Genomic DNA, 22,708 nt, shown 5'->3' on the forward strand with positions numbered 1-22,708 from the left:
TATTTATTTATTAATTTATCGAGTCATTTATTTATTTCTTCATTTAATTTCGATTTTAGCAGGTTCCGTCCTCCATAGGAAAACATTTAATAGCAGTGACATCTTATTTCACCCTTTTGTTGTGTGTTTTTTTTCCAGGAACCTGAATGTGAGCTGGGAGCTGACGGTGTGTGGTTATTCGGGGCAGGAGATGACGATGGAGCAGAGCCGAGCGTACTTCTTCGAGACCTCCGTGATCGTCCAGTGGAGTGGAGGACGCTTCCCCGACTACCATCAGATCAGAAACATCCAGCTGTACGGAGTCAGGAAGGAGACACCGACGGGCCCCAAAGCCAGGATGTAAGATACACTTCATCCTCCAACACGACGCCTCCATAGCGGTATGGAGGACGGAACCTGCTAAAATACATAAATAAATGACTCGATAAGTGAATAACTGTCATTAAATGTAGCAAAAATAATATTAAAAATAAATGTAGCCATTTATTAGTTAATATAATGTGATATAAATTGATATATTTTTTAATTTGCTTCTTTATTTATTTATCTTCTTTTTAATTCCCTTATTTATTTACTCTTCTTTTTAATTTCCCCCTTTATTCAGTTATTTATTTATTTTGATTAATTTTTAAATTTATTTAGTTTTACATTTATTTTTAATTAATTAATTTGTTTGTTTATTTTTGCATTTTTTTATTTTTTTATTTATTATTTATTTTCCCATTTATTTTTAAATGTATGTATTTACTTATTCATTTTTAATTTCTTTCTTTTATTTATTTATTTTTTGCATTTATTCATATTTATTTTTTAATGTATGTATTTATTTACGTATTAACTTATTTTTTATTTGTTTTTATTTTTTAATTGTATGTATGTATTTATGTATTTACTTATTTATTTCTTTTTGCATTTGTTTTATATTTATTTTTAAAAATATATTTATGCGTTTATTTATTTATGCACAATTTTTTTCTTATTTATTCCGCCAATTGTATTATTTATGTATTATTTTCTTAATACATTTGTTTGCACATTTCTTTATGCATCTCTGGGTCGTTATGCAAATGAGGGTCACACTTTTATCAATTAATTAATGGCCACATTTATTTTTTGTATAATTTTTGCTTTGTTTAATGACATTTATTTTTTATTTTTTTTTTTATCGAGCAATTTATTTATCAAGTCATTTATTTTTGATTTTGGCAGGTTCCGTCCACCATACACCCCTCCCACCACCACACCTTCACCAATCCTTCCTCTTCCTCTCCATCAGGCCTGGCTGGCGCTCTCTGATCTTAAAGCTGGACATGAAGACTCACTACGGCTGTTTTATTGGTAAAGACAGCCTCGTCACTGTGAGGCAACTACAGCCCGGCTTCATCATAGGAACCTGGAGGGTAAATGTTCATGGCTGCACTGTTCAATCAAATGGAAATATTCATCATTTTATTCACATTTCTTAAAGACGGACATATCTGGTATCTTTCTCTCTCTTTTAATGTGAACACAAACAAAAATATAAATGAACTGTGTGTAGGGGGAGAACAGTGTCGCCTTCATCATGGTCACTCTGCACTTCCACAAGCTGGTGGAGAAGAGTCTGCTGGGATCTCCAGTGTGGTAGGTTCACCTCTCATTAAACGGCGGATCCATCTGCCTCCTTTTCTGTCTTTTTTCAAATGGAAACGTCCACTCAGCCGTTAGCAGAAAGCAGTGACGTAGGTTACCATAGTAAGCTTATCAATAAGGTTATAAATAATGTGAACACTAGCGCTAGCTGAGTCAACGGTAGCTGAGCAGGAAATAACTGAAATTGTTAATTCCGAAGTGGGGGTGTATGTATACTCCCGTGTTCTGAGAGATTATATTACAGTTTTTCTGAATGGAGTCTGGTGGCTTTGAAGAGTTCCTCATGAGTAAAGCAGCTGTGGACCACCTACAAAATTAATATCAGTTTAAGTGTACGCTATATTTAGAATATTTTCACCACTTTGATCAGATTGGTTTTAATCATTTTCATTCTCTGAAGTGTTTCGTGCTGTTTGTCCCTTCCTGCAGCCCGTACTCTGAGCCGGTGGACCTTTGTCCTGTGGATAAATCGGACCCTGAGTTCGGTCTGCACGGCTACTCTCTGCACTTTGTCCTGCACAACACTGGCACTGAGATCATGTCGGGACACTTCCGCCAGCTGTCCTGTCGCAAAGGTAATCAATTACATAATGTAATCTGTTTTCTGTTGCCATTTTCAATTTTTATTCTGAGACTTTAATCTCAGATGTTTCGGTTGATAAATAACATCCAGATTAAATAAATAACTGGAACTAAGTTATAAATGTGTATGTGCACTAGATATATGTGTTTTATATAATAATATAATATTATTTATATAAATTTTATTCAATAAGTCTTTTTTTTTGTGTTTTCATGTTTTACATGTTTTTATGTTCTATTAACTTGTCTTTATTATTTTAATCATTATTTTGAATGTATCTTATATTTTTATTATTATTATTGTTATTATTATTATTATGTAGTTAAATTATATTTGATACAAAGATAGGTTCATTATCAATAATATATCATTACCAAATTTTTTTCTGTAATTATTAATTTCTTAAGTTATTTAATTTAAATTTTCTGTTTTCAATATTTGTTTTAAAAACAAAAAAGAAATGTTGATACATGTTGGAATTGAATTGTAAAATAAGCCTTTCGCTAATAAAAATAAATCTTTATTAAAAAAAATAATTAACTGGAACTGTCTGTTCTGGGCTATGATGTAAATACCTAATATTTGTTGTGTTGCTGCGATCAGTTCAGATCCAGAACAAACTGGTGGAGCTGAGGGTCATCAACAGGACCGACTTGTCCCAGCACAGATCGCTGTCGGGGAGCATCAAGCTGCCCTGGAAGAGCGAGGCGCTGGAGGGCTCAGTTGAGGTACATCCAACATAATAAAGACATGACAGACACACTTAACCACCGCAGCAGGTTGTTGGAATGTGTTATTTCACCAATCACTGCCCTTTATTTAACAAATAATCAAGATGTTTTGGTTTCACTTTTGGGGCGCCGCCATGCTGCTGCGAGCGCACCAAACATCGGCAGCCTGTGAAAACCTTTCCTGAATGTTGCGGCTGCATCTCAGAGTAGAAGAGTAATATAGTATATTACTTGTTTTGTGCCAGGGGGAATCTGTTTAACAGGTAACAGGTTAACTTACTATATAACACTAATGAATCAAACATGGCATCGTAAAATGAAAAATAACGCACAAAATCCAACATGGCTGACTTCTTGACAGGTGAAAAAATCTCAACAAATGTCGATATGTTCTTATAGATGAGAACAATGATTTTACTAATTTTCATGAACATCAAAGGAACTTTTTTGCAACTCTGGCATGCGTTTGGGGGCGCTGTTGAGCCCGCCAGCCACTCCCGACAGGTCACTGCAGAACTATGTATTTTTCGTGCATCCCAAGCCCCTCAAAAATGCAATTCCGCAACAAAATAATGATCTTCCAATAGGTTTCCTCGGACTTTGTGCCAGGGACCAGCTCAGCTGTTACGGGGGGAAGAAAAGGGGTCATATCCCCGTTTTAGTTCAGCTCTGACGGTTCTTTTTCACGCCGCGTAGAACTGCTGCATCATGTCGCTGACTCTGCTGGACGAGTTCCAGAAACCCTTCTGGTGCGTCAGCTCGTCCATTTTCATCACGAGGGCGAAGAGGCGGGTGTCCTTCGACTACGACGGCGAGCACTTCCTGATGTATTTCCAGAACCCAGAGGGTCGGGTGAAGATGATGCTGGTCTGGTTGACGGAGCAGAAGCAGTTCTTCCTCGTCAGCCTCGCCGTCTACGTTCCTGTTTTCAAAGTCAACAAGCATTTCAGCAGAGCGTACTGAAGCTGAACTGGACCGCTCCGAGGTTTACTTCATGAGTTTTACAGTCCAGTTGTTTACAAAATTCTCCTATTTATAGTTTTTGTTATGTATTGTACAAAAGTACTCTGTAAGAATGCTGTGTAACACTTTATAATAACCATCATTTATAAATGGTATATTTATAGTTAATTAATAGTTATTTTACTGTTAACAAACAATGAAATGATAATTAATGTTTACTGATAATTATTACTATTTAACAGTTTATTGTTGCACACATAACAGTTTATATACTATATATATAGTCTGTTAATGATTAAGATATTATTTGTAAACTTTATAGAAATTGTTTGTAAAACATCTACAAACATTTCATAGATAGATATTTGTAACACTTTGTTAAAGGTTAATAATAGGTTTGTAAACTATAAACATTATTTGGATGGCTATTATAAACTTACAACTGATGATTATAATACTTTGTTAAATAGTTAATAAATAAAGTGTCTATAAACAATATTTAGATAGATAGTTAATACTTGATCTGGTCCATCTATCTATTTAATATTTATAGATGTTTTACAAACAATTTCTTAAAGGTTTACAAATCATTTGGTGATCATTAACAAATACTTAAAATAGTATATAAAATGTTATATGTGTAAACTGTTAATAAATAGTTTACTAATGTAATCAGAATGTAATTGTTATCGTCTATCAGCTATGATACTTTATAAACTGATTCATATTACACTAACTAATGATAAATTAACATAAGTTACAGCATTACTAATTAGTAAACATTAATTGTCATTTCCTTGTTTAACAGTAATATAACTATTAATTAAGTTGAATTAACTATTAATTTACAATTCATAAATGATGGTTATTATAAAGTGTTACCGAATGTTGCTGTTGAAGCTTCATGTGTTAGTCTGAGGAGTTATATAAATATAAATATAACAACCTTTAGAAGAAAAGCTTCTAAAAAAAAATTATTTGTATTTTGTTAACAATACAAGTGATGAAGTGTGTCACTTGTTTTTGTTTCTATTATACTTGGAGAATAAAATTACAAAATGTAAATAAATCAGTGACTGGACATTGAAAAAGCACTTTATAATTTAGTTTGTATTAAATATCAGTTTTTACTGAGTATATACTGCATTCATGTCAGTAAGTTATTTCAGTTTGTTGTACAAAAGCAAGTCTCATTGTTTAACAGTGTAAGTAAAGAGAATTAATGTGTTAATCTGAGGAGTTTGGACTGTGTGTCGCTGATGTTTTTGTTTCTATTATCTTGTTGAATAAAAATAGTGCAAAATGTAATTTGTAAATGTGTCAGTGATGACGAGATCCTGAAGAAGCACTAAGTTTATGTTGAATTTCATTATTTACTCAGTATATTTTAATTTCAGTAAATTATTTTTGTTTCAATCACAGACACTTGACAGAATTTCATGTGACGAATAAATTGCTGTTTAAAAATCCTGTAAAGGCTGAAAAAGTTGTTCTGTTACTTATAACGCTCAGGAAATAATAAATGTTTTTGTCTCCATGATTTTGTCATGATTTTTCCAATTTTGGAGTTTTGTTTTGATGCTTGAATTGTTGTACACAACAGTCTAACATTCATCTCTATTCCTCAAACGTCCAGTCGCCAATGCTCAGGACTCGGTGTGCTTTGTCCCGTCCTGTTGATCGATTCTTTGGCCACTCCAACAAACACATCTGTAAAACCCCTCAGGGTTGTTCAGTAGTTTCCTCCTCGCATCACTACAGTGGACTTGCTCTCGATCACCAGACCGGATGGGGTTGGGATGAGATGTATCAGGATCCAAAGTCGCATCCACCCAAATCTGCTGGACACCCTTCAGCTCGGCATTTAGATCTAAAACAAGGCAGAAACACATGATTATCATTATTATAAAGTTAGATGCTTTACATAAAAGAAACCGACGGAGAGGAGGTCTCCATAGATACCAACAACTTTTCTTTCCTCCATCAACTGTGGAAGAAATAAGCAGTGTTGCTGCTTTGTACATGTAGAAGTCCCAGATATGTCAGAAAACCAAACGCCGTCGTGTCTGGGTTCATAACATCACCCGGCGGCGAGCTGTATTCACATACAGTGCCATTGCACTGACTGTATCTAGCAAGCTGCACGTCGCTACTGCGGTATGAACCCAAAATAAACAGATTGTGCTGTGATTTAATTGCAATAAACAGATCAAAATGATGCCGAAATAACTACATAATGATGCTGATTAGTATAAAGTCTGAATTCATGCTTTGTCAGGTTTGTCCGCAAGACGACAAGCAAACAACTTTTAAAATGCTTGTTTTCTGAATGGAGTTTGGATGGATCAGTGCCAGGCTATGCAGCAGCTCCATCAACACTCAACATAAAATCCTCTAGAGACGTTGTTGTTTCTACCATAGACGGTCTTTGGTTTCTAAACAGAGGTCGGTCCGGTCTCTGTACAGATATGATGTGCACTTATTAACAAATATCTTGTTACGTTCAAAATCTGAAGTGCTAAAACAACAGTTTGTGGTTTTATTTTCAGGGTTTCAGGATCAGTTTTTCCATTGGTTACATCTTTGCATTTAGACAAACTTCTCCTGGAACCTCCATTTTATTGTGGTGGTGCTATTGTTCTTTGTGACCTGTGCCACTGTTGTTTGGACCATAACCTCCTGATAGTTTTTAGATCTTCATATATTTTACCTCCCCTCAACTTACCTTTTGGGTCCGGGCATGAGTTTTTTAAACCCTGCACCAGATCGTTCCTGCAGATCTTCTCCAAGACCGTCATGGTTTCCTTCATAGCGCCAGTGTCGCCATATTTCTGCACCATCAGATCCACTGTGTCCTCCCTTTCCGCCTTCTCCAGCCGAGCCGCCGGGATGTCATCCTTCAGCAACCACTTGAATTTCTTGAACTCGTCGTCTTTTAATTCATGCAGTGCATTCCAGAGCTTCACTAAAGGTTTCACCATTTTGGCTCCCTGGTAAAAAGTTTTGAGAAATGTTCAGTCTTGTTGGAATGATAATACCTGACTTGGGGGCAGCCCAACAAGCTGTAAACACAACACTGAGATATCACCTTATGAAGCACACAGTAGCGGACACTGAGCAACATTAGCATTCATAAGGAGTGATGTTTGTGTCCTGATGAAGTCCAATAATCTCTCGCTTTTACCTCTGTTTTTGGTCTCCACCAACTCCTGAAGGAAATATCTGTCTCTTTAGCTGCTAAATGCTCAACTATATTCACCAGCTAGTCTCTAACTAACACATACTAATATCTGGCTTTTGTTTTTAGTGGGAAAGGTAACAATCAACATTCATTCCCGGGACAAATGACTCTGCTGTAGTCACGGGTATTTATCGACTCCGATCGGCAGTAATGGAAACATGACACCCGGGTCGTCACGCTAATTTTCGCCCCTTTATTGTTCCAAATTAGTCTGCACTGAGTTTGAAAAGAGACTGAATAAGTTACAGATATAACAAAGAGGTAACGACAGTAACATTTTCAATAGATATGCATCCATTGCAAATTTTTTTGGACGATTCCAAATTTTTAAAAGTTTGACCTGCCGACTCCAATTTTCTTTCTAAGAACTATAATTGACAGCAAGGCTCCAGACTAGGGCTGGGCGATATAGCCTAAAAATAATATCCCGATATTTTTAGGCTATATTGTGATACATGATATACTGTATATCGTGATATTTTCAAATATCCTCTAAGCACGTCATAAATGCTCAATTTAACCCTTTGATGCATACAATCACACCAATATGATGGTTCTTGTAGTCACTGCAGCACACTGTATGTCTGCATAAAAACATTGTTGTTTATATTCATTAGTGGTTTCTGTTGGAACAATTTTAATCTCGTGCTCTAGCAGTGGTGGACTGTAGGCTACTCACGTACTATACTTAAGAACGGAGCAGGGGACCGCCCCTCCCTGCAGCGAAAGAGGGAACAGCGAGCCCTCACTCAATGGCCCCGCGGAGCCACGAGACAATCCCTACTGTCCCGAAAAATAATTTCAACCGTCCCGAAGTCATTGTAAACTGTCAAAAATTCGAAATGTTATCCTTTTACTTTGTTTTTGTAATCTATAGCGGTTATTTGCATAAAAACACACAATTCAAATGATTATGAAATAAAAGATTGTTGTTTTATTGATGAAACAATCTTGGCATTACTAGTTTTAATTATGTATCATAACTGCTTAAATCTAGTGTTAGGAACTAAACAAGTCATAAATTCCTCTCTAATATCTATTTTATATTGCTGTGAAAACATCTCCTTCAAACAATCAAGTTTCTCGCCAAAAACTGCATTACAGTTGAACACATCAACGCTTGCTTACCTTGTTTTCCGTTGCATTTGTGACACATTGAACATTGCTTACTATGCTTGTTTACTGACTTGTTTCCTGTTTTTAAAAAAACTTGCATATGTCAGTAATTTTGGTGGAAAAAGGGTTTAACTGTGTCCTTCTGCTGTTTGCTGCTGGGCAGGTAGTGTGCAGTGAGTTTTTGCAGCTTTTTGTCTGAAAAACTAGGAGTTAAAAGACCTTAAAAAGTCACCTATGTGACTTGATCAGACAAATTACAAAAGGTTTTCATTGTTTCAATACTTTTTCTTGAAATGTTTTTAAATGACTCTTGTTACTGGAAAGGACAGACGAGACTCGAAAAAGTTTTACCTTTAAATTTAACCTCACCAAAATGCATACACTTTAAAGACCACCAGTCTTGCGTGATTTTCTGCTGCATCTCTTTACAAACACCGAAGATGTGTTTTCTTATCTGTTTAAATGCAACTCACCAAGCAGAATTCAGCACTGAGTTCTTCAGATGTAGAAAGATGATCAATACAGTCAATCTAACACTTGGTATATTATACTAAAATTTACCTTTGAGTTCCCAGATGACGTTTGTGATCTTCAGTCTAGAGCAGTTCGATGTTTCTTAACCTTGACTTCCTCGTCTTCTTGTTAAATATTCAGTGTGCCCCCCCCATTCCCACTTGAAAAGCTTACTTGCATTTTTCGCAAGCCGTCACTTCTCATCATCTTTTGGTTTTGTACTGTCATTTTTTCTTGACGTGAAGCTCTGGTTCCTCATTTAGGTGGATGCTACGTGAGGCTCAAAGTATCAGCTCATAAAAAGAGATATCTTTGTCGATGTACTTCCTTCTGCTTAAGTGAGATATATCGTCTTCAAGTTAGTTATTACTATAGTTTGGTACATCTTATCTTTGATTGGTCATGAAGTCAAAGCGTCAGCTACAGTGCACAGTTAAAACTGCATAACTGATGCTAATTTTGTGCAGAGAATGGTCTGACTTTCCGTTCTTGCAGTGTTGAACGTGAGGCTTCTCATGTGACCAAATATGAAGAAGTGTGAGTTTCCTTTTGAGCATTGTGAGGTGTATTCCCTGTAAAAGCAAAACCAAACTTTATGTGCATTACATTTGCACAAGTTTGCATCCTTGTCTGAGAATTAAAAGTGGACTGTGCAGAAAGTTAAATAGTGTCATCAGTAATTTCAGAATTTCAAAATGTGGTGCTTCTGTTTGCTGGTAAACTGGCAACTCGCCAAACTAATTTTCAATTATAAAATGTCCTATTTTGTAGTTTTTTAGGGGTTCAGTATATTTGTAATACATGAACCACTCACGTTCTGCAAGAATAATTAAACAATATTAGAAACTTATGCTGTTGATGTGTCAATCTGAGGAGTTTAAACTGTTTTTACAAAAAATAACACAGATTTCATTTTGAAAGAAAAGCTTCTGAAATTCTTTATTTGAAAAATAGTATTAACAAAATATTAATTTCAATGAATTATTTTAGTTTCAATGACAAACAGCAGGCAAAATGTCATGTTATTCATAAGTGCAACAAATCTTTAGCTTACAATGCTCAGAAAATAATTTAAAAAAAACATAATATTACATTGATTACATTTGATAGCATTAGATTGTAATAGAAATATTGCTCACATAAATGAAATATCAGACTTGTGAAATGTGAATTCCGTTGTTTCTCAACACAACTTATATTTAAAATCAATCAATCCATCAGTCAATTTCATTTAATACACATTTACATCCACATAAAAGTCTAATAGATAAAATAAAGAATACATTTTTCTAGGAGAACACTGGTTTACATTTGGAGCACATATCGGTCGTGTTGAGTGGAGAATGTGTTGTTACAATAATATAAGTAGTAAAGGAATACAGTAAAAATAAAAACAAACAAATGAAGCAAAAACAAAATTCATCAGAATTTGAAAAAAAGTACTTACAAGTCATTACCACAGATTCTATTTTAATTCAGGTTCACACCTATGATACACTCCAAGAGTTGCTTTCACTTTCACTTTTGCATTATTCTCAGGGCAGCATTGACTTGTACTTCATTGACATCTCACTCTTGTGTTGCACATGTTAAAGTTTTTCTTGCAAACAAAGGCTGCATTTGTTTGGCACCACCAACTGTCGATCAAAGGTATCATGTAAAAACCTGAGGATGTCATACTATATAGCCCCCTTTTCATTTGATAGACAAAGTCTGTAAACTTGACGGTACTTGTTTTTCTACAGTACCGCGGGTACCGTCCCTGCTCCAGAGTATGTCACGAGGAATACTGGACGGACAAAAACTAACAAAATTGACAAAACTCTCCCATATCTGCGGTGGCGTTTCTATCCATCCGTAAAGAGATGCATTTCATTGATTTGAACACCAGGAAGTGTATTTAACGGGACAAATTATCAAGGGGACAGAGTTTCTACCGTTGTTATTAATATTGGGACTGAAGAATGGGTAGATTTTCTCAGTGAAGGAGCAGCCGGTAAATGAGTAGATAAGATCTGCAGAATCTACATCATAAAAGGAGACCAGACCCTCCTCATAATCCACAAACACCCCCACCTTCTGAGGTTGGTGATTCAGAGAGAGACGCACTGACGGGTCATCAATAGCCTTGTACTCATCTCCATTCTCCAAACAAAGAGTCCATAAACCATATTCAGGAGCCAGTGTGACATCTCCCTTCCTTTCAATCGACTCTTTGGCAACTCCTAATGTCCAGGCAGTCTTCTGTTTAACCTGAACCTCAAAGTAAAACCTTCCTGAAGAGAAACTCTGCTTCCCTAAGACGTTTACACATCTGTAAAATCTGTTAGGGTTGTTTGATAGTTTCTTCCTCACATCACCATGATGTACTTGTTTCCCATCATCAGACAGGACGAGATGAGGGTGGGCTGTATCAGGATCCAGAGTCACCTCCACTGCAAATTGCTTTGCCCACTTTTGCTTGGGGGTCTTTACTTTACATGTATACTCTTCTTTTTGAGCACCACCTAAAATAAGGCAGAGAACACACAGACTTAATAATAATATTTAAAAGTTAAGAAACAAAGGTTTAACCTCATTATACCTTGTACTGGAGTTCAAAAGCATTGGATTTCAGTTAGTTGGCCTTCCTCAAAAATAGGACTGCAATGCATTTGTTTCCCCAAAGTAAATTCAGGAACAGGGGGCACTCGAGTGGTAAAAAAAAGCAAAATAATCACCTCGAGTCTTGTGGTGGATTGATCTTGAGGTACCAACTAGGTATATTTAGGTCCACCTTTACCAGTAGTGCAAGCTCAAAGAAAAAGGGGAAAGCTCATAAGCCGTGGGTAGATTGCAATTCTGTTGGTGTTTATCCCAATTAGAGGCTCACCTCAGCACAGCTTGTGCTGCAGAGGCGGACTCTGACTGTTGCATATGCTAAACAGCTGTTTGGAGTACCCGTCCATCTTGGAGGGGTTTAACAGAGATCTTTACCTGTGGACTCGGCAGTTCCACTGGAATGCTGATCAATGTGAAGTGGTTTCATCTGATCTGTGTGTTTCTTATAAACTTGATTAGCAGAGCGTTAAGCTGATCAGCTTCTGGTTATAAGATGGATCAGATGTATGGGAAAGTTGACAGAGTGACCATGGACCTCCTCCAAGAATCATCACCTTATCATGGCCAGACCTTCAGTAATTCAAGAGCCTTTATTGATTGGCCAATAAGGGACAGAACAACTTTGTACTGAATTGGAAGACCAGAGCCCCCTACAGGAGCAAGGCTTGGGAGGGGCCTGGACCCTTTCCTTTTCCAGAGTTGCCCATGGTGAGAGGTACTGAAGAGCTCATACATCTCCTTAGTTCTGCGAGAGGACCTGACTTGTTTACTGGGAGGAATGGCTTGTGTGATCTGAACCCAAGACGTGCTTTGTCGCTGGACTTCTGTGCAAGCCATGGACTAGTCCATAACAAACACCATGATTGTTCAAAAGGCAGTTCATAAGTCTACTTGGTATCAGAGCACTTTAAACCAAAGATTGATGATTGACTTAGTTGTTGTTTCATCAGATCTGCAGCGGTGAGAAGAGTTGATCATCTCACCTTATCCAGGGTCATATATGGTGGCGTACCACAATAAATGATAAATTAGTCTTTACATTTTTTGTCAACACATTTCTATTAATATATTGTTTATAACTTACCTTTTGGTCCCAAGCTGAAGCTTTGAACAAGCTGCACCAGATCATTCCTGCTGATTTTTTCTAAAACTTTAATGGTTAACTTCCTAGCTCCATCATCCTGATGTTTCTGTACCATTAGATCCACTGTGTCTTGCCTGTTTGCCTTCTCCAACTGAGCCACTGGGATGCCATCCAGCTTCAGGAACCACTTGAACTTATTAAATTCCTCTTCTTTTAAGTCCTGCAGGGTTTTCCAGAGATCCTCTTCGAGTTTCGCCATTATGGCTCCCTGTTAAAAATAAGGGGAATTTTAAATTTGATGGACATGCTAAAACAATAAACTTTGATTTATTTTTTTACTTCACATACCTCTACAGCAGTTCATCAACGGTCAGTCAATAACGCTGGACGCTGAGGGGAGCAGTTTGGCCTGCAAAAATCTGACATGAATAAGTAATTGATTAGATACTGCACTTCATCTTTGTCATTCCTGGTGTTTAAACTGGGAGGTCAGAGGTCAGCTGCTGATCAGGAGCACATTAGGCATTCTAGGACGAATTCACAAAGAATGGATTGCGGCCACTGGTAGTGCCATGAATTGCGCATCATTTGCAACTGCTATCTGCCCCGTCTCAAAGTCTGATTCACAAAAGATATTACGCTAATGATGTTACAGCACAAACACGCCCATAAGGTTTTGCAGCTTGGTGGAATTTGCCATTTTTTGTGGAGGGAGATGTAAGAAATTACTGTATGTGTTTATTCGTTCATATAATACAGAGGATTGCGACATCTAGTGGCTGAATGTTAATTAATCTTATCGATAGCTCCTTTAATGAATAATAATGCATCATATTTTGGTTTGTTATATTTTGTGAGTCAAATCTGAATCTGCAACGTAACCAGTAACATTTCTCTGTCAGGTAAATGTAGTATTACAATGTTATCCTCTGAAGTAGAAGAACACAGTAAGTAGTTTACAGTTGAGTTGCATATTTTTAAGTGCTTTGCCTTTCTGCTTTTGTAAGTTATTTTAGGGTAAAATGAGTTAGAACTATGGCTGTCAAAGTTAACGCGATAACGCGTTGATGCAAATTAGTTTTAACGCCACAATTTTTTTTTAACGCATTAACGTAACTTGTGATTTTTAGGTTATAACGGCTCAGTTTTAAAACTAGAATGAAGATACTGGTATCATATGAAACTAGAAAGCCTAATGTCATGATAGCTTGTCGCAAAGAACGCTAAATAATGTTCCAAAGTTAGGCTAAATTTTAACGAGGAAAAACTGTCATGGCCATTTTCGAAGGGGTCCCTTGACATCTAACCTCCAGATATGTGAATGAAAATGGGTTCTTATGATACCCACGAGTCTCCCCTTTACAGACATGCACACTTTATGATAATCACATGCAGTTTTTTTCATGCAGTATAAATGTGTTATTTTCTCCTATTCTAAAATGGTGTCTTTGAATATTTCTGCATACTGGGGTCCCTAAACAGTCTTGAATTACATAAATTGGGTATTGCTGTGAAGCTGAGACTCTTGTGGATCCAATGAGCCCAACTGTATTCATGTGTGATGATGTTAGTCCCCATAGTAGCCATTTCATTGTAGTGAGACCATTTTTTGAAACTTGACCTCACTGTATAAAATGACCTGTGGTGACCTCTAGGATAATCACAGCCTCATGAAATTTTACAGCCACAAACTACAGACCTAGAGCATTCAGAGGATGGATGGCTTTCTTAGCTAGAGTGACAATAAGGGGGTTTCTGAGCAGTTTACACAACAGAAGTGCTCGCCATCCAATCGCCGAAAAATGCAAATCTTGCAGAAATCTCCAAATGTCAAAAGTTTCTGATCCCAAAACACAGCATGGCTTTTTCTATGTTCCTCAAGGTCTTGGTGTCTTAATGTGGTATTTTGGAGGGATTATTGATCATTTATATCAATTCTCCAGTGGTAAAATATGGTTAAATTTAGCACCAAGTCTGTGTAACAAATGGTATCAACCTAAAAATTGTTGCAACAACTTTTGAGACATAATAGAGCATAGCTTCTATAGCTATTCACCATACTCTTGTCACTTTTTACTGCGTACATTGATAAGTGAAAGGAACCAACTGAAACCACACCCTACCCTAATCTCCTCGAAACCAGCTGCTGATGTGTTTCAACATCTCATGCAGAATCATTCTGTATTTCAACTTTAATTCTGTTTCTATAGCACGTCTTTTTGCAGAGAACCATTCAAAATTCACACAATAGTATAATATGCTGGTTTTCAATTTTTGATTTTACACTGCTGATTCCAGGACAGAAATAAACTGAAAGTCATCTCCCCAAAGAACAAAGTAGAGAGCAGAAACAATGACTAAGTATACACCTTAAAAACTACCAGAAACTAGATATCCTTTCAAACAGTAAACAATTTAGCACAGAAAAATGGGTTATCAAAAACTCACCCTGCTACATTCAGCATAGAGTCCTTCAGATTTAGAACGATGAACAATACATAATCTAGTTTATTATGTCTAACAGCTCCTGTGAACTCTGCTCTAAGTGGTCATATAAGGTTATGATCCTCAGTCGATGAGAGGTGTTTACCGTCTTGGCCTCGACGTAACTTCCTGTTAAAGGAAAGCGAGTGAGTTTCCTGCTCTCCCCCCGTTGATGAGCTTGACTTCGTCTGTTCCATACAAGCATTTGTTATCTTTTGATTTTAAACAAGTGATGCCATGCTCACAGTGTCAGACTAGCTCCATAACTTTTACAGAATACAGTGAGGACTGATTATGTAATACTGTGTCATGGCAGGATGATATCAACAACTTCTCCATCTAACGTACACAACCGTCCAAAAGTTAGGAATCTAGTCCCACAAAAAACAGGTGTCTGAGAGGATTCTCTGTATGTTTGAATAGTCTGTCATGCTTTTAGCTTGTAGAAAGTCCTCTTTACAAATAGTTCTTTTTAGGGCTGTCAGTCGATAATATATTAATCGTGATTTATCGCATGATTGTCTATAGTTAATCACGATTAATCGCAAATGAATCGCATGATTGTCCATAGTTAATCACGATTAATTAATCACACATTTTTTATCTGCTCAAAATGTACCTTAAAGGGAGATTTGTCAACTATTTAATACTCTTATCAACATGGGAGTGGACAAATATGCTGCTTTATGCAAATATCTGTACACACAACAAGACAAAAAATGGATATTTGTAGAGAAACAGAACTCATTTTTGTTCGCTATGTTCAGTAAGCGAATAATTGAGGTGTCATCTTCTCTGTCTTGGATTATGGTGACATTTCTAACAGTAAGACGTGATAGAATTGCTTTTTATTGATTTATAAAGCCCTTAATGGCAAATAACCGTCATAAATCACATCCTTGTTAACCTGCTATAAACTTTTGTCACCTCTTGACATATATTACACTTAAACTTGCCTTGCCTTATGAGTGTTTAATCATAGTACTCACCTGTGTCTGCTGTGTTATTTAGCAAAATCCATGAAATTTAGTCTAAATTGTCTTCAGACACAAACCCAAACGTCTGGACTCTCAGCTCCAGCTTTGAGTAATATCTGAGAATTGTGATGCTGAATCACTTCTTCGTCTTCACACGCTTCTTTTCAATGGTCTGTTGACTCTTCTTGGTTCGTGTAATCTGCTTAAATTTGTTAATATTTGACATCAAACTATAAAACCCATATCATGGCAGTAAAATATTTATGATTGTGATTGTCAAGAAATTGAAAATGAAACTGTAATGTTATCTATTAACTGTGATGCTATGGTTAACAACGTACTAAACTCCAATAATACCCTGGTATGAAGCCACCACATGTGGAATTTGAAAACTTCAGATTTTACTGCCCAGCAAAAACCTCCATTCAAGCATAAATTGCAGCATTAGACAATTGTAGCTTGTCTAACTATGTGTTGAAGAGCAACCAACAGACAGTCTCTAATTCTGTTTTATCAGTCACATTCTCCAACATGTTCTTGACAGGCTTTTCTTGAATGGGCATTTTTGCCTTTATTTGACAGCGTGCAGTGTAGAAATGGAGGGGTTATGTTTTCTTCTGTCTTCTTCTTCATCTTGAATAATAATATATAAATAATATAATAAAATAACAATTCCATAGTTTTCATAGGCAAACTGCAGTGTCCGAAATTATCGTTTTGACTCACCGGTCATGGGGACTGGTGGATGAATAAACCCCACCGGCCAATTTTTTTACCAGCCAAAATAATAAATTGTCTTTTTGTGTCACATATACATTTGTTTCAGTACATTTACAGTTTGGGCGTTAGGGGCATACCTTGGGGGTCCAGGTCCGTCCAAAAAAGGTCACTGTGCCCCCTCAGCTGAATAACTAAACTGAAATACTTTTACAGCTAAAAGTAAAATCAAGTCGTACAGTTTGGTAATGGAAGTAATTTTTTATTGTACTAGCCTATAAAACACCCCCATCTTTAGCCGATTAAAAACAACTTCCATATCTGCATTGTACGACCAGCCAATGGGCATGATCTTACTCGAAAATTGCAAAACGAATGGAAAGAAGTTGTGTTGAGGAGATTCTGCACTCACAGTCGGAGACTCCAGCTGTTCTAGTGGTGACTTCATAAATCCACTCATGCACCTTGATATAACATCTCTTTGTAGTAGGCTACACTGTGAGTGGGATTATTATTTGCACGTTTGTAATTGTGGCTACGTTTCTGGATGAGCGAGCATATGGTTGTAATTACATACCGGTTCTTGATGTTGCTTTAAGATGTTGTTTATCCTTTAATTAGTTGTGTAACCGGTGAAAGTGGCCCCATGTTATAAGTTTATTAACACAAAACATTTAACAGATTTCCTGCTGTGTATTTGAGTTTATAACCTCTGGTTTAGTGGATGTATAACATGTGTGGGAGTGCGTACGCGCTTGTGCGCATAACGAGTGACACTATGTAGATGAGCGCCTGAGCCTCTCTGTCAAAGTTTATTTCTTTCATAACACATGATAATGTGAAGGTGGCCAGATGTTACAGGGTTATTAATGCAAAACATTTAACAGACTTCTTAGTTTATAACCTCTGTTTTTGTGGACATAAGAGCATGTGTATGTGACCCCCCTGTGAAGCTTTGGCGACCACTGGTGGAGGTCAGGACCCCCAGGTTGGGAACCAGTGTCCTACATTGTTGTATAACATCATTTGTTTTATCACTTGTTTAATCACTAACATCACAATTGCAGATTACTCTGATTTGTGATGTTTCTTGAGTTGCAGAATCAGTTTTGAGTGGATGATTGATCAAATCTAATCGGTGTAATTGACAGGCGAGATGATCAGAGGGGTGGAGTTTTTACCATCATAATGACGACCGGGACTAAAGAATGGGTAGAGTTTCTCAGTGAAGGAACAGTCAGTAAAGCTGTGGATAAGGTCTGCAGAATCTACATCATAAAAGGAGACTGAACCCTTCTCATAATCCACAAACACGCCCACCTTCTTTGGCTGATTTTTTACACTGAGATAGACAGCAGAAGCTTCGTACTTATCTCCTTCCCTTAAACATATAGTCCAGTAGCCATTCTCGGGTATTGCAGAGATCAACTCCTTCTTGTTGATCGACTCTTTGACGACACCTAAATCCCAGGAAGTCTTCCCTTTCACCTGAACCTCGTAGTAAAACCTCCCTGAAGAGAAACTCTGCTTTCCTAAGACGTTTATAGCAGGATTATATCTTTCTGGGTTGTCTGGGAGTTTTTGTGTTGTGTCACCACAGTAAACTTGTTTCCTATCGTACGATAAGATGAGGCTGGCATTTGCTGTATCAGGATCTAGAGTCACATCCTTTGCAAACTGTTGGACCCTTTTCAGCTTGGCCTTAGCAAACAGTTTCTCCTTCTCTTCGCTGAATATATCCTCCAACTGATTCACAGCGGTCCCGACACTTCCCCCATATGATGGCGGAGTGACGCTGACTTCTATCCAGTTCTCCGTGGGTGGAATAGTGTTCAGGCACGAGAAGCTTTGCAGGAAGTCAGGGTGGTCTGCGGTGCGTGAGAGCTGCTCCACCTCAGAGCTCCTCTTTGTCAGCACAGAGATTTCCTTCTCCAGCTCTTGGATGAATCCTGCAGCCTGTTTCTGTGTTGCTTCCCGCTTTCCTTCTATTGCCTCGATGAGATTAGCCAGACTTCTCTCGACAGACTGCTGCAAAACCGCAAAGGCCTGCACACTGTCTGCAATATGTTTTTCTGCAGATTTACTGCTGAACTCTGCTGAGCGACTGATTTCCGAGATCTTCATCTGTCTCTCCTGGATCATCAGCTTAATTTTAGCCATTGTCTCCCCCAGCTTGGCCATCTTTCTTCCATAATCACTATTGAGAGGAACACCGTCATGGCCCTTGGGGTCTAAAACAAGGCAGAACACAAATACATCTGGTCAGTCTTACAGAACAGCTCTCTGTATTGTTTGTTACTTTTGTAAATTCCTGTTTTGATTACGGATGTCCCGATCAAGTTTTTTGGCCTTGATCCCGATCCAAGTCCTTTAATAATAGTTATCTGCTGATACCGCATCCGATCCAATTCTTCTATTTACCTAAATGTTGATCAAATATGTATCTAACACATTGAAATAACAGCTGTAGACTGCGGTTTGCTAATGAGACAAAGAGAGTAGAAATAACAGCTTCGTTAGCATTGAAGCTTAGCGCATTTGTGTGTTTTGCTAACGTCAGTGTCTGAGGCGTATAATTAGCACAACATTACAGGGACACTCCCGTGTGTCATGAGGACACATTTTAGGCTTTTCCGCGGTCATTTTTACGCCACGCAACAAACCTACGGTAACGTCCAAAGTAAGCTTGAGGCAACAAAACCACTTAGTTAGTGGCTGGGCTTAAAATAAGGACGTAAACTAAGTAAAATACGTATGGAAAATTGTAACATACAGGAAGTACAGAAAACATATCACAAATGTGACAAAATAAAACAGCGGTCCCCTGGTTAAAAGTCGTGTTTGTTGGACCCTTCCTCCTCTCCATCCGCCCACCATCAGCAATCTTTCTCACTTTTTATTCTACATCACTAACTCTGAGTGTAAAATATTCACACAAATGCGTTTATATTGCAGTCACTACAGACTACAAGCATATGGAGGATGGACCTGCGAAAAAAAATTATCAATAAATAAATTACTCGATAAATGAATAACTGTCATTAAATGTACATTAATTAATTGATCAAATGTGACATAAATTGATATTTCTGTTTTAATTTGCTACTTTATCTATTTATCTTTGTATTAATTCCTTTATTTATTTACTCTTAAGTCTAAAATTCCATTTTATTTAATTTTGTATTTATTTTAATTTATTTTTTAAATGCATTTATTTATTTTTGCATTTATTTATTTATTTACGTATTTATGCATAATTTTCGATTTTGCATTTCACACCTTATTTATTCCCCCAATATTATTTCTGTATTCTTTTCTTTATGCATTTTTGCCTCATTATGCAAATGAGGGTCACATTTTATCAATCAATTAATGGCTACATTTATTATTATTATTTCTGCTATATAAAAAAATTCCATTTATTTACTAATTAATTAATTTATTTATTCATACATAACGTACAAATGACATGCCAAAAGCAAGAAAGATGTTCTTATTGCATGCTAAATGCCTTGCGTATTATTTGTTCATTCATAGACCCTTTCGGTGTATCAGCTTTATTTTATCCAATATGATCCAATAAAATATGCCAATGCTAAGGATCGGCTCAAGACGTCTCTGATTTTTTTTTTTTAACTGCTGTTTGAATACAATCCAGTAATGAACATAATAATTTATGAGATGCATGTGAAACTTCTTTGTTTTTTTAGATATTTATATTTTTACCTTCCCTCAACTTACCTTTCTGTCTTGAGCTGATCTCTAACAAACACTGCTTCAGATCATTCCTGCTGATCTCCCCTAAAATCTTCATGGTTATTTCCAGAGCTCCAGGGCAGCCATATTTTTGCATCATCAGATCCACCGTGTCTTGTCTGTCTGCCCCCTCCAGCCGGGCCACTGCGATGGCGGAGAACCCTATAGGGATGCCATCCTGCTTCAGGAACCACTGGAACTGCTTGAACTGATCATTTGTCAGGTCCTCCAGAGTGTTCCAAAGATCACGTGCTGTCATTGTGGTTCCCTAGTAAAACAAACAACACTAATAATTGCAGTTTTTCTAATTGGATGATCAAAAGCTCCTCTTTGACCAAATAGTTCTACAAACTGCGTTTTCGGACTGGAGGAACTTTTTTATAGTTTTCATAAAGAATCCACCGGTACCAACCATGTCATACTAGCTTGTCATGAAGGAGGTTAAATAATGCTCCAAACTTAAACTAAATTTTGGTGAGGAAAAACTTGCATAGCCATTTTCAAAGGGGTCCCTTGACCTTTGACCTCAAGATATGTGAATGAAAATGGGTTCTATGGGTACCCACGAGTCTCCCCTTTACAGACATGCCCACTTTATGATAATCACATGCAGTTTTGGGGCAAGTCATAGTCAAGTCAGCACACTGACACACTGACAGCTGTTGTTGCCTGTTGGGCTGCAGTTTGCCATGTTATGAGTTGAGCATATTCTTTATGCTAAATGTAGTATCATATCAGATCATCATCAAATTTCATTGGATTAGATATTTGAGTGGATGAAGCTCACAGCCCACATTACACACATTATAATCATTAAATAATCACTAAATGTATGTGTTTGGGAGAAAGTTATCATCTCCAGCCCTGACATTTGTTGGACAAATAAAACCACAACATCAAAATACATCTCTAGATATAACAACTGCCTTAGTTGTTTTGAATCACCAATGTTTGTGCTGTTTTGTAACCAGACTGAATAAACACAGGATAAAGTTTTGTCAAAAAAAAGAAAAAAAGATCTCTGCTTTAAAAGCACAGTGAGGCCAGTTCTGACACGACAAATAGTTGTGATGAAATCTCAGATCAGGTCTGTTCTGCGCATACTTGTTCATTAAAGAATATTCAAAATTCATCCAATTGTTCTATACTGCTACGCTAATAATTCATTACTCAAACGTGTTTCCTGAAAGTAATCTTACCTGTTAAACTCGTCCACAGCGACTTTCTTTCTTCTTCTGACAGACGTTGCTGCTTCTCAGCCGTTCGTGTCTGACTGCAGTCAAATTCTCGAACCTTCCCAACCAAAAGAAACGTCAGTATGACATCAGACCTTACGGACGTACTGTCTGAGCTGTGAGTGAGAGAGTGTGTTTCCTAGTTTCAGTTTCAGTTTTGTAGATATGTTTAGCTTTAGGGCGTATTCACAGCTGCCTGGTTTAAATTCGGTTGAATTGAACCCTGGAGCGTTTTTTACCCTCATGGTGCGGTTCGTTTGGGCAGGTGTGAACACAGCAATCGCACTCGGGTGCAGCACCAAAACAAGCGAACCGAGACCACCCTTCAAGGAGGTCTTGGTTCGCTTGTTTGTTGTCCAAACAACGACGGGCATACCTGATGGATCTTCGGAAATATTTTCGGCCGATGGGCATGTCACAGTAAAGGAGGGTTAATGTGTAGCAGCTGTAGAATGGTTGCTCGTAGATTGAAAGACACCACTCAGACCAGGAATCAGGATCTGCACATTTATTTTCCTATAAGGAGCAGCACAGGGCACAGTCAACACACACACACACACACTCAGTGGCAGGCTCTTTCTCAGTCCCCAGTGCACACGCTGTCCATGCTTTTTCTATGTGTGTTTTGTGCGTCCGCACATATAACAAAATACAGTTATAAATAAAATATGTAAACATAAAAAAATACAGAAGCTACAAATGTATTTAAATCAGTAAATACAACAAAAGTCAATAAATAAAATGTATAGCACCTGAAATTAAATGTAATACTTTTACTAGGTTTCTAACCCTCCAGTTTACATGTAAATAGAAGCATTTCTTCATAAAATAAAATAAAAGTGCACTGTAAATAATTAGTTTATCTTCATATTAGGCTACTCAACTAATGCAGTCCATCCTAACTACACAGGAGAAATATACAACCAACAATTTAACACCATAACGCACCTATAAGGAGCAGCACAGGGCACAGTCAACGTGGCAGGCTCTTTCTCAGTCCCCTGCAGCAGTCAGAGAATATGCAAATGAGCGAAAAACTTAGTTAACAGAAGTAAAAGCTGTGTAGCAGAGGAGG

The 22,708-nt window shown here is 37.3% G+C and overlaps 3 protein-coding genes across 8 annotated transcripts in view; 1 reads left to right on the forward strand and 2 right to left on the reverse strand.

Moving 5' to 3' along the window:
• LOC119482630 (F-box only protein 15-like) overlaps positions 1 to 22,708 on the forward strand; it is a 43,392-nt gene that overhangs the window by 2,706 nt on the left and 17,978 nt on the right. For 3 of the 4 annotated variants that reach the window (XM_037760315.1, XM_037760316.1, XM_037760319.1), the window contains exons 5-9: positions 139 to 339; positions 1,277 to 1,400; positions 1,541 to 1,623; positions 2,062 to 2,207; positions 2,819 to 2,943. In XM_037760315.1, coding sequence (XP_037616243.1) covers positions 139 to 339; positions 1,277 to 1,400; positions 1,541 to 1,623; positions 2,062 to 2,207; positions 2,819 to 2,943 — 679 coding nt within the window. Of the gene's footprint in view, positions 1 to 138; positions 340 to 1,276; positions 1,401 to 1,540; positions 1,624 to 2,061; positions 2,208 to 2,818; positions 2,944 to 3,642; positions 3,933 to 22,708 lie in introns of those variants that run through there. The other variant, XM_037760318.1, reaches the window with a different exon arrangement.
• LOC119482636 (zinc-binding protein A33-like) lies at positions 9,718 to 15,070 on the reverse strand. Of its 2 annotated transcripts, XM_037760327.1 has the most exons (4): positions 14,913 to 15,070; positions 12,813 to 12,883; positions 12,465 to 12,732; positions 9,718 to 11,286 (listed from the first exon to the last, which is right to left on the reverse strand). In XM_037760327.1, the coding sequence occupies exons 3-4, from the start codon at positions 12,721 to 12,723 to the stop codon at positions 10,652 to 10,654; spliced, it is 894 nt and encodes a 297-aa protein (XP_037616255.1). In that variant the 5' UTR covers positions 12,724 to 12,732; positions 12,813 to 12,883; positions 14,913 to 15,070; the 3' UTR covers positions 9,718 to 10,651. The 2 variants fall into 2 exon arrangements, with proteins under 2 accessions (XP_037616255.1, XP_037616256.1); XM_037760328.1 differs by lacking the exon at positions 14,913 to 15,070 and having other exon boundaries at positions 12,813 to 13,452.
• Positions 16,427 to 22,656, reverse strand: LOC119482634 (E3 ubiquitin-protein ligase TRIM21-like). 2 transcript variants are annotated; one of them, XM_037760324.1, is made up of 4 exons: positions 22,010 to 22,641; positions 21,598 to 21,691; positions 20,384 to 20,666; positions 16,427 to 18,873 (listed from the first exon to the last, which is right to left on the reverse strand). In XM_037760324.1, exons 3-4 carry the CDS (start codon positions 20,655 to 20,657, stop codon positions 17,774 to 17,776), a joined length of 1,374 nt encoding a protein of 457 aa, XP_037616252.1. In that variant the 5' UTR covers positions 20,658 to 20,666; positions 21,598 to 21,691; positions 22,010 to 22,641; the 3' UTR covers positions 16,427 to 17,773. The 2 variants fall into 2 exon arrangements, with proteins under 2 accessions (XP_037616252.1, XP_037616253.1); XM_037760325.1 differs by lacking the exon at positions 21,598 to 21,691 and having other exon boundaries at positions 17,774 to 18,873; positions 22,010 to 22,656.

Source organism: Sebastes umbrosus, chromosome 23, assembly GCF_015220745.1.
Source record: "Sebastes umbrosus isolate fSebUmb1 chromosome 23, fSebUmb1.pri, whole genome shotgun sequence".
NCBI classification, from domain to species: domain Eukaryota; kingdom Metazoa; phylum Chordata; class Actinopteri; order Perciformes; family Sebastidae; genus Sebastes; species Sebastes umbrosus.

Excerpts from the sequence above, each read along its gene's own strand:
- LOC119482634 (XM_037760324.1), bottom strand. The coding sequence starts at position 20,657 with ATGACAGCACGTGATCTTTGGAACACTCTGGAGGACCTGACAAATGAT. Across the intron at positions 18,874-20,383 it reads GATCAGCTCAAGACAGAAAG|ACCCCAAGGGCCATGACGGT; the intron begins GTAAGTTGAGGG and ends GCCTTGTTTTAG.
- LOC119482636 (XM_037760327.1), bottom strand. The coding sequence starts at position 12,723 with ATGGCGAAACTCGAAGAGGATCTCTGGAAAACCCTGCAGGACTTAAAA. Across the intron at positions 11,287-12,464 it reads CTTCAGCTTGGGACCAAAAG|GTGGTGCTCAAAAAGAAGAG; the intron begins GTAAGTTATAAA and ends GCCTTATTTTAG.